The 16,724-nt window shown below is 51.5% G+C and overlaps 2 protein-coding genes across 2 annotated transcripts; one reads left to right on the plus strand and one right to left on the minus strand.

Annotated features, from left to right (window-relative positions):
• Positions 1 to 591: 591 nt before the first annotated feature.
• UBFD1 (ubiquitin family domain containing 1) lies at positions 592 to 11,691 on the minus strand. Its single transcript, XM_058849344.1, has 6 exons — positions 10,915 to 11,691; positions 10,633 to 10,841; positions 9,563 to 9,628; positions 9,263 to 9,368; positions 6,142 to 6,224; positions 592 to 4,987 (listed from the first exon to the last, which is right to left on the minus strand). Exons 1-6 carry the CDS (start codon positions 11,525 to 11,527, stop codon positions 4,877 to 4,879), a joined length of 1,188 nt encoding a protein of 395 aa, XP_058705327.1. The 5' UTR covers positions 11,528 to 11,691; the 3' UTR covers positions 592 to 4,876.
• Positions 11,692 to 11,896: 205 nt separating this feature from the next.
• On the plus strand, positions 11,897 to 16,692 carry EARS2 (glutamyl-tRNA synthetase 2, mitochondrial). Its single transcript, XM_058849343.1, has 9 exons — positions 11,897 to 12,056; positions 12,507 to 12,662; positions 12,805 to 12,994; positions 13,212 to 13,684; positions 14,191 to 14,299; positions 14,953 to 15,106; positions 15,210 to 15,340; positions 15,595 to 15,730; positions 16,000 to 16,692. The coding sequence occupies exons 1-9, from the start codon at positions 11,897 to 11,899 to the stop codon at positions 16,081 to 16,083; spliced, it is 1,593 nt and encodes a 530-aa protein (XP_058705326.1). The 3' UTR covers positions 16,084 to 16,692.
• The last annotated feature ends 32 nt before the right edge of the window (positions 16,693 to 16,724 follow it).

A 16,724-nucleotide genomic window follows, 5' to 3' on the forward strand; every position in this document is an offset into this window, starting at 1 on the left:
CCCTCCGCCTCCCCACCGCTCGCACCGCAGGAGGAGCCGCCCCTGCTCAGCCCCGCACGGGGCACCGAGCCCAGGCACGCTCCGCCGGCCGGGGACCGGGGCCAAGCGCTCCCGGTGGGAGCTCCGGGCAGACTGCACCGAACTGCTCCCGTGGGGGGACAGCAGGTGTCTAAGGGCGGGGGAGAACCGAGAAGCGCCGCTTCAGCACCACAAGGCTGGGGCTGCTCCCGAGCGGGGCTGTGCAATGGGAGCGCGACCGGGACAGCGCAGCCCCGCACACCGGGACCGGCCAACCCCGCTGGAAAAAGCGGATTAAAAACGGGTTTGGGCAGGGAGGAAGAGACCATCCTGTAATTCCCAACCGGTGCGTGTGCAGCGGCACAGGGCAGCAGAACCCACCCTGGGAGATGAGCACCCACAGCTTCGATGTGTCACCATGTGTGAGGTCCCTTGAATTTCGCATCTTCCTGCAAAGAAACTCACGACAAACCCTTCGCTCACAGCTGTTCATGCAGGAGGAAGTAGCTCAGTACATACATAATATTGAAACACTCGAACACAGAACTACTTAATTATCAAACTTTAATTCGTAAGACTAATTTTACAGAATAAAACACCAGGATAACCAGTCAAGGTTACACTTAAAAAAATCCAGCAGTGCAAATCTAAGACTAAATATTTGTCATCTCCCTCCCCCCAAAATAGGCAATAGATTATTTAAAAATACCATAATACATGGTACTCACATAATCCATTTAAAATAAATCTGCAGTGGACACAAATATCTAAGGTTTTTTTATTTTATTTTTAATATAAAACCAAAGAATTAATTGCTTTGAGTATGGATAAGACAGAGTGAACTTCCATGAGCTACCAAAGCGAATCCTTGGCTAGAAGGTAAAATGGCCACGTTTGATACAAGACTTGCTACGGCTCTCCTGGTCCCCCGCTCCCCTCCGGTGACAAGGACATTCACTAACAAAACAAGAGGCTGCTGGACAGAACTGAGGGTGACAACAGTGCCACTGGAGAAACCAAGTTAGAAAGGAAGTGAAGGAAGGGAAGTCTGGAAGCAAGGCCTGCAAGGATGGGAGCAGGGAGCGCTGTGCCCGGGCCAGCAGCAGCAGTGGTGGGGTCAGGACTGTGCTGGGGGGCAGGGGGTGCAGGTACCCCACCGTGGCACCTGGGCAGCACAGCAGCACCAAATTGTTCCTCTTTGGCCCTTAGAGCATGGAGCAGTGGGCACCAGCAGGGCGGTGGTGGTGACAGTTTGTGATCCCCTTTGAATCCAGATCACTCTCTTCCATCACTAGAACATCCAGACTGTAGTTACACATTCCTCACCAATGTCATTACTGGAAATTAATGATTTACTTTAAACTTGGTATGAAACCATGTGAGTAACACAAGCTCTTCATGCAAGACAGTCTTTGTTGAAACCCCAACCAGGCTGAGCAACACTTCTGCATTCCCAACAAAGCAGTGATCCTGGGACTGCTTACACAGACAGAGGAAAGAATACTGAACCTGGGACAAGGAGGAGAAAGCTGCAGTGCTGGGCACAGGGAGGGGGAAGGGATGGCACACCGCTGAGCTGTGATACTCAGTGTCATGGAACAAGGCAGGGAGCTGGGGATTGACAGGGAGAATCCCAAGAGGCAGCGAGGAGGGGACACTGCCTGGGCTCTGGGAGCAGCCAACAGCAAACATCAGCTGTGTCCTGCAGGGACCTGCATTTGTCTCGTGAATACTTTAATCTGCAATTAGCAAACCCAGCAAGCACTCAGTGCAGCCTCCTGTGGAGCAGCACCCCAGGATGCTCCCAGGGAATCACACCTACACAGCAGGAAGCAGTGGCTACTGAGAGCACCCTGCTGAACTGTAATTTAACTGAAATTCACATCTGTGCAGCTCTTACTGGTAACCTCCCACAGAATATATGTCAGATCTCAGAATCATCTTTATCACAAGCTCCAAATACCGAGTGTTCTCACACTTCACTCACATATTGTGTCTCATTGAGGACCAAACTCCTCCCTGGGAACACTGGTTATGCTGAGGCTGTCTTGGGATGGTCACAGTGACCAGAGAACAAAATCCACAGCCAAAAGAGAGGCAGGCAATGGCTGTGACCCAACTGTGGCACTATCCCACTAAAAAGGGAGTGTTTCTTAATGTCAATAGCTGCCTTGGAAAAACTGGTGTAAGCCAGAACATAGAAAAACTCCACATCATTCCCAAAGAGAGAGGATCTTAAAGGCAGTGCTGCTAAATTTCAACTACAATATCAATTTCAAAGAGGTCCCAAGAAGCCTGGGATATTGAGCCAACAAACACCAACTAAAGCATTTATAAGCCACTTTCCTGTATTTTAATTCAAATTTTGCACATAGAACAAAAAAATGAGACAATTTCATTTTTCTAATCAAATCCAACCTGCAAGGAAGGACCTAAACAGGATCACATCTTCTTAGTGTATAGTATTTTCTTCATGTTTAAAATTGCTTTGTATGTAACCAAGGGGTTTGTGCTGAGTCTCTTTGGAGCTGCTGGGCTGTACCTGGCCCAGGAGAGAGCAGCTGTGCCCCTGTGGCACAGAATGTGACACTGCCCTGTGCCCCAGGGGCCTCTGCAGTGGTCAGTGCCTGTCCCCATCGCCCCAGAGTTACTCACCCGGTCGCTGCGTCCTGCACAGGAGCCACAGGAGCTGGGCAGGAGCTGGAACTGGGGCCTGTGCCCTCCCCAGGAGCAAAGGGGTGAAGGAACAGGAAAGGAAACATGAACAGATGCACAGAGAGGTCTGAGAATGTTGAGGAACAAACGGCAGCTGATCATCACAGAACCAGCAAGGTGCCAAGTGCCAACGTGTCCCAGGTGACAGAAAGAGCCAGTGTCACCCCTTTGCTTTATCCTGTAGTGCCCACGCCTTCCACCAGGCAACAAATTGTTCATTTAAGCCTTAACACCAGGACTGACAAGTAGGAAATTACAAGTGTGATGGCTGCATTTCATCCATGACATTGCCACCAGTAAAGTCAGGCCAGCTCCTCTCTGCCCCCACTGCTCCAAGGGACTGCCAAGGGAGCTGCCACGGCTCTTCTGCCCCAGCCAAGCATGTCAGGACACACTGCTGCTGGCTTGCACACAGAAAGGAAATACCTCAAGCTACAAGAGTAACAAGCACATCACTAGTTTCTATGTAGGATATGAAACACCTTTAAAACTCATATTGTGTGGCTGTTCTAACAGAAAATACAAACTGAAACTGTTATCTAGAGGCTACAGGGAAATCTGTGACCTCAACACCTACCAGAAAGCCAATGTGTTTTCCAGTCTCTTAAGTAAAATAAAAATAAAATAAATACTAATTTGGGAATTTGCACCTGCTATGCTTCAACTGGGCTCTTCCCTCAAGGAGAGGGAAGAGTGGACATGGAGCATATTTGGATTAGCTGCTCCTAAAAGGCTGTTCCTGAATGGGTCTGTGCCTCTGGCACGGAGCAGCACGGAGCCCCAGCACCAATGCAGAGCAGGATGTGTGAGCTGCTCCAGTCTGGCTGCACAAAGCTATGGGCTTTGCACCTGTCAGGGCTGAGGGCTCCGTTCAGAGCACCTGAGAGAAATGGCACACGGATGGCTGGGATGACACACAGAGCATCACAGCCCACAGCACAGCACATTCCTTCTGACAGAATGAGCTGTGAGGGCTTCTTGTGAACTGGAACAGGAGAAAAGCTGGAAGGTGGTTTACATTTCAAAACATCACTTGCTGGATGGTTAATCTAAAGTATGATTCACTGAATTCAAGATCGCTACGAATTTTCAAATCCAGCTCACAGAAGACTGCTGCTGCTATTAAGAATCCAAAGCAGCATCTCAGCTTCTCTCTCCCCTACTGCCCCCACCCCAAACAGGGCAGGAAAGTCTCTGTGGCTCCCCTGCTTTGGGAGATCTGTGTCACCCCGTTCCCACCAGGCAGCACAGCAGTGTTTCCATCCATGTCCATGTCACTGTGTCCCCTGCTCACACCAGGCAGCACAGCGCTGTTTCCAGTCCAACAGCTCAGTGTCAGCACAGGGGCTGCAGAATGATCCTGGGCTGCAACATGCACGAGCAAAAAAACGCTCCCCAGATGCAGCAGCCCAGGGCAGGAGGTGAAGCACTGACCGGGCACGGGAGGGAGCAGCTGGCAGCAGCAGGGCACCTGCCGTGACAGAGTTCACCTGCTCCAAACACGCCACACAGACCAACCTGCAGCTGCCAGGGTCGGGAAAGGCCAGGAAAAATCCCAAACAAGCAGGGCATCTTTGGGTTAAAACAAAGAATTAGTTCTGCTACCAAGGAGTGGAAGCTGCCATGAGGGCCAGCAGGATATGGCTTCACCGAACAGCGCCGCTGCGCACTGCTACAGTTTATTCCTAAAAATCTGCTCCTCAAAGTCCCAGTCACAACCAAGAAACTAAACTAAGTCTAATGCTGATAACTGAGAGATTATGAAAATATTCGGTTTTGTTCAAACCATGTAAAAAATCCTCAATAATACATTGTAATATTTTCTTTTGAAAACTACACTGGAAGATCAACTCTCAGCAGATTTAAGTGTATTACACACAATATTTTGTGAATTAAGGTTTATTGATTTCCATTGTATTTGCTTTAAATATGGTTGAAGCTGACTGCAGAAAAGGGATGGTGAAATCTTTAAGTTAAAAGTAAACTAATGGTGAAAGAACATCACCTCTGGCTTCCATCCATGCCTCGTTTAGCATGTTTTAATAATAAGTTCCAGGACTGTCACATCCAGGGATGTTGGAGGCCTCTCCCAGCAGTGTCCTTAGATTTGTGTCATTTTCCTGTGCCAGAGGTGAGCGTGCTTTCAAAAATACTGCCACTTCCCCAGCACCGTGTCTTTGATTGCATCGACATACTGAGTTGGGACCCAATAGACCCAGTAGTAAGATGCTTCTGTTGGGCCCAGCTGAAATGCCTGCAATTAAAAATGACAACATTTACACTTGGGAACAAAGAGCTGGTCCCAGTGGACAGGCACAGCTCATCCACTGCCAAACCAGACCAGCCTGTCCCACTTGCTGCTCCCTGCAGCACTTGGGGCATACCACACTCTTTGGTGGGCAATTAAAGGAGCACTGACACAGCCACGAGCTCTTCCCTTTTACAACACCACAGCAGCAACCAAAACTCCTGGCCAGTTTCAAGAACATGAGGAAATTATTCTGGTAGACAACCTGAAGCATAACTCAGAGTTTCTAAAGAAATGACAGGGCTGAGAAGCCAAACAGGAACTAAACAAGACAATGACCATGCTTTTATAGTCATAGGATTTTATATTTAGACATAATGTACTATTCTCAACTTCTCTCCTGTGCCCAGGAGAGGGGCACCAGGGCATGCCAGAGCCTCCACCCTTGCTGTGGGGTAAGTTTATTGCAACCTGTGCTGAAGAGGACCTCTTCTCACATGGATGATTAAAAATCAAACACTGGGACAGAGACTAGAGCAGCACCTTCCTGCAGGCCATGACTTTAAGGAAAAACATTTCCCTTTCCTCCCCCTCAAGAAGGAAACAGACTTCTTATAGAAAAGAAACTACCTCAACATCAAAAGTTAGTTACTGTACTTTGAAAAGCAGGATCTTAATAAAAACCCATGGATTAAAATAAACAGCCAAAATTTCAGTACATTAGCACAGTTCTCTTCTGAAATATAACTCTGCTAGATCCCATGTGAGTTGTTCAGAAAATTACAGGTGTGAAAAGACATGACAGCATCAAATCCTTTTTTCCCTTAACCTTCACCAAGGCCTGTTGTTCATATAAATACCACAGAATCTAGAAATTAAACCAGATATCAAAAAATACCACTCCCATTAAGAAATCATGAGCTATATTGTGAGTATGTTTAATGCTTAAGCACTTCGTGTTTGTGTGAAATCAGTCTGGACTTTCACACAGCTGCAGATATTCAATGTGGACCCAAAATACTGACAGTGTGAGAGGAGCCCAAGTCCTCATCTCCACAAGGCTGGAAACACCATCCACCTCCAGCCTGCTGTGACCTGCAGCCTCAGGAGTGTGCATGAAGGAATTAGATGAATATGATTAAAGTAGAGCCGTTACTCACCATCATGTGATAATCCTCATGGCCTTCAATAGGTTCACTCACCACATTTTTAATGGACCCCATGGGTAACTTTTCTGTTCTCTCTACATTAAAATTGATCAAAGTATTATTTCTGACATGCGGGGAAGCAGTATTTCATATTCATTTCATACACCACCTCCATTAATGCCAAAATCTCCTCAGGTCAACAGTCTCCCCTCCAGGTGAGTTTTGGATCCCTGCTGCCCAGGACGTGGTGGCTGCAGCACCACACCCCACACACCCACAGCTGGCACCTCAGCAGTGAGAAGGAGTCCAAAACTGGATCACACAGTTCCCCTGCATCACATGAAGTATTTCTGTGTTCAGTATTTGGGCCTGGACTAAGGGATGGGAAATCCCAGGCTTCACTTCATGTTTTCCCAAAAGGAACTCTCCTTGGAGCAGCAGGAATTCTCATCCTATGGAGTCTAGTCCAGGTATGAGAATATTCAGGACTGACTACCAAGAATTACACTGAACTCTCAACAGCAAGTCTGAAAGCTGGCAAAGATATGCTGACCTAACTCTGAAAGCTTAGGCCAGGCTTTACCCTGAGGCAGTGTGCAGGGAAGCAGAGGGAAGGGAATATGAAAGAGAAAATAGGGAAAGAAACAAATAAGAGAAACTGAAGCCCCCAAAAGACTACAATTCCACAGCAGAGTAACATCAGCCAGCCAGAGGCAATGACAAGAGTGACAAAGTACATGGTCCAGGGCAGAGTTTTCCTGTCAGCTCTCTCCTCTCTCCTTTCTGAAGACTTAATTCCAAGGTCCTGCCTTTCAGTTCAAGCATCCAGCATCAGCCAAAAATTACCTTCTTGGATACAAGACAGAGAATACCCAAAACACTGCACAAAGGAGAAACTGAACTCTGAGTTCTTGAGATAGATCTATTTAATTTGTGATCCAAAAATTCTCAAACCTACCTACAGAAAGCACACAGGGAGATGAAATCAGTGACATAAGGAAAGATATTCTCTGCCTCTAACTGAGCTCACTCTGAACTACCTGTTCAGACCTGTGACTTCATTCATGAAGTAAAACCCCACTTTGCCCTTGTTTAGCATCCCCCAAACCAATTTCTGCTCTGAGCACCCCAGCAGCAGACAAATCCCATTATCCATGCCTCTGTGCAACTGAGGAACAGCTGCCTGTACCAAACTTCAGATTTTTTTGTTTGTTCAAACACCTGCAGAAACCCCTGTGAGGCCCAGGGAGGCTGCAGGGCTGGGGGTAAGAACCAGGGCCAGCAAGTGACAAGCTGTGTGAACACCCAGATGTGATTACTCCAGCCCTTCCCTGCTGGCCTCTGTCATGGGCTTTTCAGAGTAGGAAGGAGCTTTCCCCAGTAACAGCCAGTAATTACAACCATTGCCCAGTGGCAGCAAGCTGCTGCTAACTCAGGGAAGGAGGGAAACAGGTTACAGGAAACACATGGCTACAAGAAGAATCAAATTCACAGCTTAAGCAACACCATGTAGAACACCTCAGAAACACTGTACTTGAAAACTCACCTGGGGTGGTGATGGAAGAGATTAATCACCTAAATACTAAGCATGGATTTAGAACCTGGGTACTGGATCAGTAACAGAAAAATCTGCCTGCCAAACCTAGAGTTCACAACACCCCCCAATGCCTTGCTCCATCACTTCACCCAGGACAGAAATCACTGCAACTGGCACCATTAGAGATTTTAAACCCAGAAAAAAATCTTCACAGTCAAGCCTGTCCTACAAAGAAAGGATCAAGAACTTTTGAGATTTCCGCTTACTTTGGAACTACTGTAGCAGCTGGAGGCAGTACAACCACCCAGTTAGGCTGCTTTACTGGGACAGTGAGCAAGCACTTTCATCCCTCTTGCTCATCACTGTATCTTGCCCACCCCAGTTAAACTGAAGGATCACAGTTTCCCTGGCCCATGGGGGGATCCTGGTGTCCTGTTTAGCTCCAGACAGAAATTAAGCACCACTATATAGAAATTAAGCACCACTCACTCCCCCTGCCATGCTGGGATGGGGAGGAGAACCAGGGAAAAAAAGTAAAAAACTCATGAGCTAAGAACAGTTTAGTAACTGAAACAAAATAAAATATACTACTGCTGGTAATGGTAATAATAGTAGTAAAAAAATAAAAAAAGAAACTCCAGAGAAACCAGTGATGCCCAGTACAGCTGCTCTCCACTGCTGACCAGTGGAGAGCAGCACTAAACCTAACTCAATGTCCAGCCTGTCCCCCCTTTCAGTGACCAGTCCCTCCCAGCCAGCTGCCCCCAGTTCACACTGGACATGATGCTTTATGGTGGGAAATATTCCTTTGGCCAGCTCTGGTCAGCTGTCCTGGCTGTCCCTCCCACCTCCTTGCATGCCTCCTCACAGGCAGAGTCTGAGACACCAAACAGTCCTTGGCTGAGGGAAGCACCGCGCAGCAACAATCAAAACATCCACAGTTATCGGCACTGCTCCCATCCCAAACCCAAAACAGCTCCTGGGAAGAAAACTAACTCTGTCCCAGCCAAAACCAGGACACAGACATCCTCAGCAAGCCACATTATCCCCATGTCATTCCCAGCTCCTCCTGGCACCACTCACCACTGCAAACCAACCCCTCTGCACAGCACCACAGTTGTGCATTACTGAGACAAGACACCCACATAATTTCAGCTGGAAAGACAGAGAGTGCCAGACATGCCAACATTCCCAGTTTCTATCCCAGTTCTGAGTTTTCCTTCCAAGTCCTGGCTAAGCCATTGGGCCCCCGTGTACTGCTGGCATCAAACCCATGCTGCTTATGGAGTACTTTGAGAGATGCCAGAAATAACAAATACTATAATTCACATTTGGAGCCAGGAACAGCACATTGGACCATTTGTCTGCTGACAGCACTGAACTCCAGCTTTTCAGGAACCCACATGCAGTATCAAGTACTACTCACTGACCTAGGAAAATGGCACGTGAGAAAAGGAAACAGTTTTTTGAAGTGCTGCAATACCATCATCACTCCCTAAACACAACTTAGTCAGAGGAGAAGCTTTTCTAGGTCACACAGAGTCCAGTCACAGCCCAATCAGCAGTTGTTCATCCCTGCCATTGAGAGGTGCTCACCTTTTGTACCAATCCACAGCTGGTCTTGCTCGAGTTTGAAGGTCAATCTGACTTTTCCCCCTGACTTGTTGTACATGCCGGACAGCGGCACCGTGGGCAGCCGCTCCTGCAACGAGACACAGCTGGTCACAGGCAGGGCTGGGGCACAAAGGCTGCATGCTCTCAACTTTTTAAGCATAAGGACCATCATTCCTGCCAGCTTTCTGCTAGGACAGCAAAGAATGACTGAACCAGTGGGGAAAGGTCTCAAACCACAGAGAAGTCTCTTCTCTTCTCTGAGTGTCTCGTGACCTTACGCACCTGCACACCTTTGACAGAAGGCATCACATCGTCAGGTTTTCCTTTATCCAACACTTTTCTGTGTTGCTACAACATAAAAACAGGAATTAAATTCACAGGCATATGATGAAGCTTTGCAGTGTATGTCCAGCTGCCCCCTGAACACATCCCAATGGCACTGAGAGACAGCTGAGGGCTGCTCACAGGCACTTCTCACATGGGCATCAGTTACTTTCACACTTAATTGTGCACTTCCTAAGATCTCTCGAGAAATTATCAAAATGTATGTAACTCCAACATAATGCCAAGCATAACAGCCTTCTCAAATATACACACACATAAATACATATCTATAAACACCAGTGTTAGATCCAGTGAAAGGCAGAAACCCTCACATCTGGCAGAGCAACCCAGCACCAAACCAGAACAGATCAGAGCACTGTTCATTTCAAACCCACACCCACAGCTTGTACCTGGCTGAGCACTTTAAGAAATGATGGCACTTACCCTGAGTGTGAGCCATGATAAATCACAGAAAACCATCAGCATGCTGCATGGAGACACTACTTAATTTTAATTAAGTTTATTTTGGGGAAAGCACAGGGCTGGTAATACCTTGAGCTGGCAAGCCTTCATCAGCCCCCCACACTGCAGGACCATCAAGCCAGTCTCACTGCACTGTGCTACAAAAAGTGAGAGGAGAATTCAACACCCACATCCCCGCAGGGCTGGGACAGCTGAGGGAACTGCTCTCTTGGTGTTAGTTTTATGCAGTTTTTGGAAGTCAAATTCTTTTGTGCCAGTAAAAATGAGCTAGGTTTTAGACAGGGTTAAACTGGGCTGGGTTTGCACTAACATCCATCAAACGTTTCCATTTCTAAATCAAAATGCTTTGCTGTGCCTGGCACCACAAGCAGTGTCCCTGCTGGACTAAACTCTGCTACTCCACTGCCCAGAGTCATTCCAGTGCTGAGCTGTCAGAAATGAGCCCCCAACCTGATCTCAGGAGGAACAGGAGCCAGAAGTGCCTGCAGGAGAACCATGCAAATCCTACTGCTCCCCCCACCAGCAATTATTGAGACATTAACTACCTTTTGTCTGCAAAGTGGCTCCTTCTTGTTTTCCTCAGCTTTGACCTCCTGTTGAGCAGCTTCTTTGGGTGTATTTACCGCTAACACATCGTTGATAGTAGAGCCCACAACCATTATCTTCGCTCCATTTGTTACTTTGATTTCTCGCAAGGTTTTCTCCTCTGGCAGAAGTCCCTTGAACATAACTTTCTGCATGGCCGGCGGGAGGCCTAGAGACAAGCAGAGCGATTAGGAGCCGGCGGCGAGGGAGGCGCGGGGGAGGCGGCGGCGATCCCGACAGACCTGTGAGCGAGTGGATCTTCTGCTTCAGCTCGGCTCCCGTGCTGTCCAGGCAGAACTTCACGTCGTACTTGTTCTTGTTCCAGATCACCTTCAGCTCCACCAGCTCCCTCCCGCTGTCCTCGCCGCCGCCGTTGCTGACAGACGCCTGCGGGGGCTCCGGGCGCTGCTCACCCTGCGGAGAGCTCCCGGCCGCGGGCACGCCGGTCCCTCCGCCGCAGCCCAGCGGCAGCTCCTGCGCCTCCGCCTCCATGCCCGGCTCCTCGGCACCTGTGGGGAGCGGACAGGAAGATCCCGGCCCACGGGACGCTGCCCCGGCCCAGCCCCTCTCCAGCCCCAGAGCCCGCCCGCAGCGTGTCCGGGGCCGGCTCCCCTCGCCGGCGCCTCCCGACCCGCCCCACCGGTCTCTGGGCTCCGGGCACCGCGGGCTCCGGGCACCGCCGGCTCCCGGCACCGCGGGCTCCCGGCACCGCGGGCTCCGGGCACCGCCGGCTCCCGGCACCGCGGGCTCCCGGCACCGCGGGCTCCGGGCACCGCCGGCTCCCGGCACCGCCGGCTCCCGGCACCGCGGGCTCCCGGCCGCGCTCGTACCATCAGCGGCGGCGGCGGCAGCCATGATGATTGTGTACAATCCGCCGCGGGGCACGCCGGGAAACGCCGCCGCCGCCGCCGCTGGGCCGCGCCGGCTCCCGTAGCTGCCCCCGCCCGCCGCTCAACGTGGGGGCCCCCAGATCGCACCCCCGCGGCACCGGCCGCTCCGCGCAGGGAGACGGGAGGGGCGCCGGACCCTCCGCTCAGCGCTCCGGGAACCGGAGCTCCCCCGCTATGCCGGGCCCCTGACGGCGGCCGCGGTCCCCTGGCACGACCGGACTGAGCTGGTGGCGGCGCCTTTAAGTGGAGCCCCGCCCCCGGCGGCGGCGCGCACGGGGATTGGCTGCCGCGGCCGGGCGGAAGCGGCGCTGCGGCCACGTGGGCGCGTGGCGGGATGGCGCGAGCTGTGCGCGTGCTGCGCTGCGCGGCGGGACCGGGACCGGGACCGGGATCGGGATCGGGATCGGGATCGGGATCTGGCCCCGGCCCCGGCCCCGGCCCCCGCCTCGGCCCCGAGCAGGGGCCTCGGGTCCGGTTCGGGCCCAGCCCCACAGGTAAACGACCCCTCGGCAGCCCCGCCCCTGCCACCCCCGGGGCTCCGGTGCGGCAGGGCGGGGCTTTGAGTTCAAAAGCATCAGTTCGGACTCTGCAGGGACTGCTGGATTCCCGGGGTGCTCCTGCCGCAGCTGCCGGGCTCGCCCTCCCGGCGTGTCCCCGTGCGGGGTCACTGCTGCTGTCCCGTGGCAGTGCTGTTCCTGCCGTGTGCTGGCTTATGAGGGATTTCCAGGTCACTGCAGGAGCTCTGAAGTGTGCTCTGTTCCTGGGGGTAGTCATGCACAAGTGTGTTCTTAGCCAGTGCCCGCGGAGCTGTGTTGGTGCGGTGCAGCTCCCGGCTCAGTGGCGCTGCCATCGCAGGCAGCATCCAGCGCCCTTCCAGCTCATGTTTACAACTCTTTCCTGAGCCTTCTTTGTGACCATCTCCTCTGATTTCCCCACGATTACAGGTTTTCTTCATTTAGGTGGCCTTAGGACCGCTTTGTACAATTACATCTTTGCCAAAAAACACAAAGGGACCTTTATTTTAAGAGTGGAGGATACAGATCAGAATCGGGTGGTGCCTGGAGCTGCAGAAGGAATAGAAGATATGTTGGACTGGGCAGGTATTTAGAAACGTTTTTCATTTTTTGCCTACTGAAACCTTACCTTTCTTTCAGAGGCTGACAGTCCTCAGCTGGAGGGTGGGTTTGTCTCTGCCTTTGGGTTGTTTTGGCAGCCCAGCCGTTCACCCTGCTGCTGTTCCAGGTATTCCCCCGGACGAGAGCCCCGGGCGCGGCGGCCCCGCCGGGCCCTACGTGCAGTCGCTGAGGCTGGAGCTGTACGGCCGGGCTGGTGCAGCACTGCTGGCCAGCGGGGCTGCCTACCGCTGCTTCTGCAGCCCGCAGCGCCTGCAGCTGCTGCGCAGGGACGCCGTGCGCAGCCAGCAGACCCCGCGGTACGTCCTGTCCCGCTCCCCGCGCGGCCCCGGGCCAGCAGAGCCCTTGTGCCGTGCAGAGGGAACCGTGTCACCCTCCAGACGTGAGGTGTTTGACTGGACACGTAGCGGGCAGCTTACAGCTAAAATTCAGGTGTCTGCTCGGAGTTTTGGGAGTGGAAAATGGCTGATGTTGCTGGGCTGTGTTGAGCAGAACCTTCGTTCTCACCTCCCAAAGGTACGACAATCGGTGCCGGCACCTGACGCCCGCGGAAGTGGCCCAGAAGCTGTCACAGGGCCTTGACTTCGTCGTCCGCTTCCGCCTGGAGAAGGGGGTGGAACCCTTCCAGGACCTGGTCTATGGCTGGAGCAAGCACGAGGTGGCTGAGGTGGAAGGTGATCCCGTGATTCTCAAGGGGGACGGCTTCCCCACGTACCACCTGGCAAACGTGGTGGATGACCACTACATGGGCATCACCCACGTCCTGCGCGGCACCGAGTGGCTGCCTTCAACCTCCAAGCACCTGCTGCTCTACAAAGCCTTTGGCTGGGAGCCCCCTCAGTTTGGCCACCTCCCACTGCTGCTGAACAAGGACGGTGGCAAGCTGTCCAAGAGGCAGGGGGACATCTTCCTGGAGCACTTTGCTCGGGATGGCTTCCTGCCAGAGGCGCTGCTGGACATTGTCACCAACTGCGGCTCGGGGTTCGCAGGTAACACCACGGGCTCCTGCCTGCCAGGTCACTTCATGCTGACTTTGTGGCATGGGCTGGTTTATTTTAATAGCTGAGAACTTTGTCAGTGTTTGGAGGGGTCAGGGAATGGGTGTCACCGGTGACAGTGGGTCACTGAGGTGCCACCAAACCTTCTGCAGCGCTCCTGTGGAAGGAGCTGGAATGGTGGAAGTCTTTCTGCTGCTGTGCAGCCACTAAAATTGAGTCAGGTGCTTAATGGGTTCTCCCTTGGGAAAACCCTCACTTCAAGGCTGAGAAACTGTCTGTGAAGTCTTGGGAAAACTTGCATTCTGTGGTTAATAATTAATAATAATGTGGTTAATAAGTGTTGTCTGACACCTTTAACCTGATGGACCACGAGGAGTTGAATCAATGTCTCCTTTTGTGGTTCTTGCTGTGTGGGGATCACATATTAGCTTGTGAGCAGCACCATGGTTGTGTGCAGGGGCACTGAGCCCTGGGATTCCCTTTGGGTTGTGTTGCAGAGAAGCAGATGGGGAGGACTTTGGAGGAGCTGATCTCCCAATTCGAAGTAGGCAGAATTACAACCCATTCTGCTTTCCTGGACCTTGAAGCGCTCCCAGAATTCAACAGGTAAAAAATTAGTGCTAGCTTTAAAATGTAGTAAGCACCACGTCAGTGAGAATTTGTTTCTAGCACTTGGCTTTGGCTGGAGGTTTTGTTTGTTGGATCAAGCGTGGTCCTGGTGCAGCAGCTGTTGGGCTGTGCTAAGAGGAAACGCAAGTTTCTGCTCACACTGTTCCTGCCTCCTCTCCCATTCTGTGCTTAGACACTGGGCTTGGCTACACTTAACATCTAGGCAGAGGGTGGGTGTAGCTGGGAGGATCTTAGGTTTATAAGAAAATAATATCTATAAAGAGTTAGCACTTCCAGAACATTCTTCTGCAACACTTGTGCTGCTAGGACATTGTGCTGCTAAGAGTGGCCTCATCATCAGTTCCCTGTGGGGTACCAGAGCTAAATGTTCCTTTGTAGAGTGTCTGACTGTGGTTTAGTGTTGCTTTTCTAACAGTTCCACAGTTTTAACTCAGTGGGTCAGAGCATGGTGCTAAGAATGCCAGAGTCATGGGTTCAGTCCCCAGATGGGCTCTTCCCTTAAGAGATGGACTTGATGATCCTTGTGGGTCTCTTGCAAGCCAGAATATTCTGTGATTTCTGTGCGATGTGGTTGGGGTGATTTGATGTAACCCAGAGCAATCCAAAAGCAGGTCTTTTCTCTGTTACAGGGTTCACCTCACCCGTCACATTGAGAACCCAGGGCTGCGCCAGAAGCTCGTCAGGGAGCTGAAGGGGCTGGTGGAGCTCGTCTATGGGGATCAGCAAGTGGATCCAGATGTTCTGGAAAATGAATATGTGGAGCGAGTCCTCCTGCTGAGAAAAGTACGAGTGGTGGCAGAGCACTGTGCCAGCATCCTCCAGGCTGAGGCATTGCTTCCTCCACAGCTCAGCCCCCTGCCCTGCCAGCCTTGCTCTCTTTCCCCAGGGTCACATAAGCTTCCTGAAGAATCTGGTGTCGAGTGATTACTCTTACCTGTGGGTCAGGCCCTCAGTGTCCCGGCAGCAGCTACAGACAATTTCTGCAGAAGTAGATGAAATAGGAAAACTAGTCTTAGGGTAAGTGTGCTGCTGTCTGAGCTGAGTATTGGCAGCAACGGCTCCTCATCTCTGAAAATTGGAACAATCAGAATTCCTGCTTTTCCTGTGGTTTTCCACAGATAATGGCATCATCTTGTAGTTTAAGCTTGCTCTTTTGAATGAGCTCTGCTTCTGGCAAGCAGAGGGAGTGCCCTGGCACAGGGCAGGGGTGAGAGGTAGGAATCCTGTGGTTTTCATGTCCCCAGAGTGTAAGGACACCTTCTTCCCTAAAGGCTCATGACAAGGCAGGCAGCTGCCTTGACTGTGGAGGAGCTGAACAAAGACCTGAGAAGTCTCCAGAAGCAAACCAGAGAGACCAAGTACAGCAGCATGATGCAGCTCCTGCGCCTGGCGCTCAGCGGGCGCCAGGTAAAAAGAACAGTTCTGGGATTATGTGCAATGTGCTTTCACAAAGCTCAAACCCAAGTTTTGCAAAAGTTCTCCAAAGCCTAATCCTGGCTCAGCTCTGGTGCTAATCCTTTGGGTCCCTCTGACCAGGGCTGGCATTTGCCTTCAGGAAGAGACCCCCCAAGGCTTTGTTTGAGCTCTGTGACTCCCTCTCAGTCTGGCAGTGATCTGTGATGCACAGACACGTGCTGGGGAGTTCCCGTGTGTTCAGTGACTCCCTCTGTTTGCAGCACGGCCCGAGTGTTGCTGAGATGATGGTGACTCTGGGAGCTGAGGAGGTGTGTGGCCGGATACACAGAGCACTGTCCAGCTGACAGGGACATCGGTGACGCTGCCAGGCCACGCGCATGGACGGTGCAGGTGGCACCTGTGTGATCATCTCTGAGCAGAGCAGCTGGGCTTTAGGCATCTGTGCTGGTCCCACATCTGTACCAACCTGCACTAAGCACAGGCCACTTCACCTGGGACAGGAACCAAGTCCAGATTCAACTCTGCCCTGCTGTTGCCTCGTGCAAGGAGCCTGGTTTGCTGGGTGGGAGATAAAGATGTGTATCAGCACTTCAATTGAGACCATGTGGACAGGAAGCGACTGAACTTCTGATAGCAGCAGATCAGATTCTTTTTGGAGAGGGCATCACATTCAGGGTACCTACAGCTACACAGCACAGTTCCCCAATAAATACAGTGGGGGTATTTATAGATGTATATATATTTATATATAAACAGATACATGCTACAGCTGTTACCCTCTTAGCTGCCGTGGTGTCCTTCCAGGCTGAGTGAGCTGCTCAGAGGGGGTTTCCTCCCTGTGTACTGTGTCATGCACGTGGTTCTGCCAAAAATACCCCTGATCAGGAGATTGGGATGTTTTTTCCTCTTTTGTCTGATGCCCTTTTAATTATTAAATTACTGTGGTGACTTTGGTTCTGTTCTCACCAATCCTCTGCGTGCTGGC

Source organism: Poecile atricapillus, chromosome 14 (genome assembly GCF_030490865.1).
Source record: "Poecile atricapillus isolate bPoeAtr1 chromosome 14, bPoeAtr1.hap1, whole genome shotgun sequence".
Lineage (NCBI taxonomy): Eukaryota > Metazoa > Chordata > Aves > Passeriformes > Paridae > Poecile > Poecile atricapillus.

What these genes read in the sequence shown, in the direction of transcription:
- EARS2 (XM_058849343.1), top strand. Translation starts at nt 11,897, where the DNA reads ATGGCGCGAGCTGTGCGCGTGCTGCGCTGCGCGGCGGGACCGGGACCG. An exon ending in CGCAGCCAGCAGACCCCGCG is followed by an intron (nt 12,995 to 13,211) that starts GTACGTCCTGTC and finishes CACCTCCCAAAG; the next exon opens with GTACGACAATCGGTGCCGGC. An exon ending in GAGTCCTCCTGCTGAGAAAA is followed by an intron (nt 15,107 to 15,209) that starts GTACGAGTGGTG and finishes CTCTTTCCCCAG; the next exon opens with GGTCACATAAGCTTCCTGAA.
- UBFD1 (XM_058849344.1), bottom strand. Translation starts at nt 11,527, where the DNA reads ATGGCTGCCGCCGCCGCCGCTGATGGTACGAGCGCGGCCGGGAGCCCG. An exon ending in GCTGTGGATTGGTACAAAAG is followed by an intron (nt 6,225 to 9,262) that starts GTGAGCACCTCT and finishes ATTTTAATGTAG; the next exon opens with AGAGAACAGAAAAGTTACCC. An exon ending in ATGAGGATTATCACATGATG is followed by an intron (nt 4,988 to 6,141) that starts GTGAGTAACGGC and finishes TTTTAATTGCAG; the next exon opens with GCATTTCAGCTGGGCCCAAC.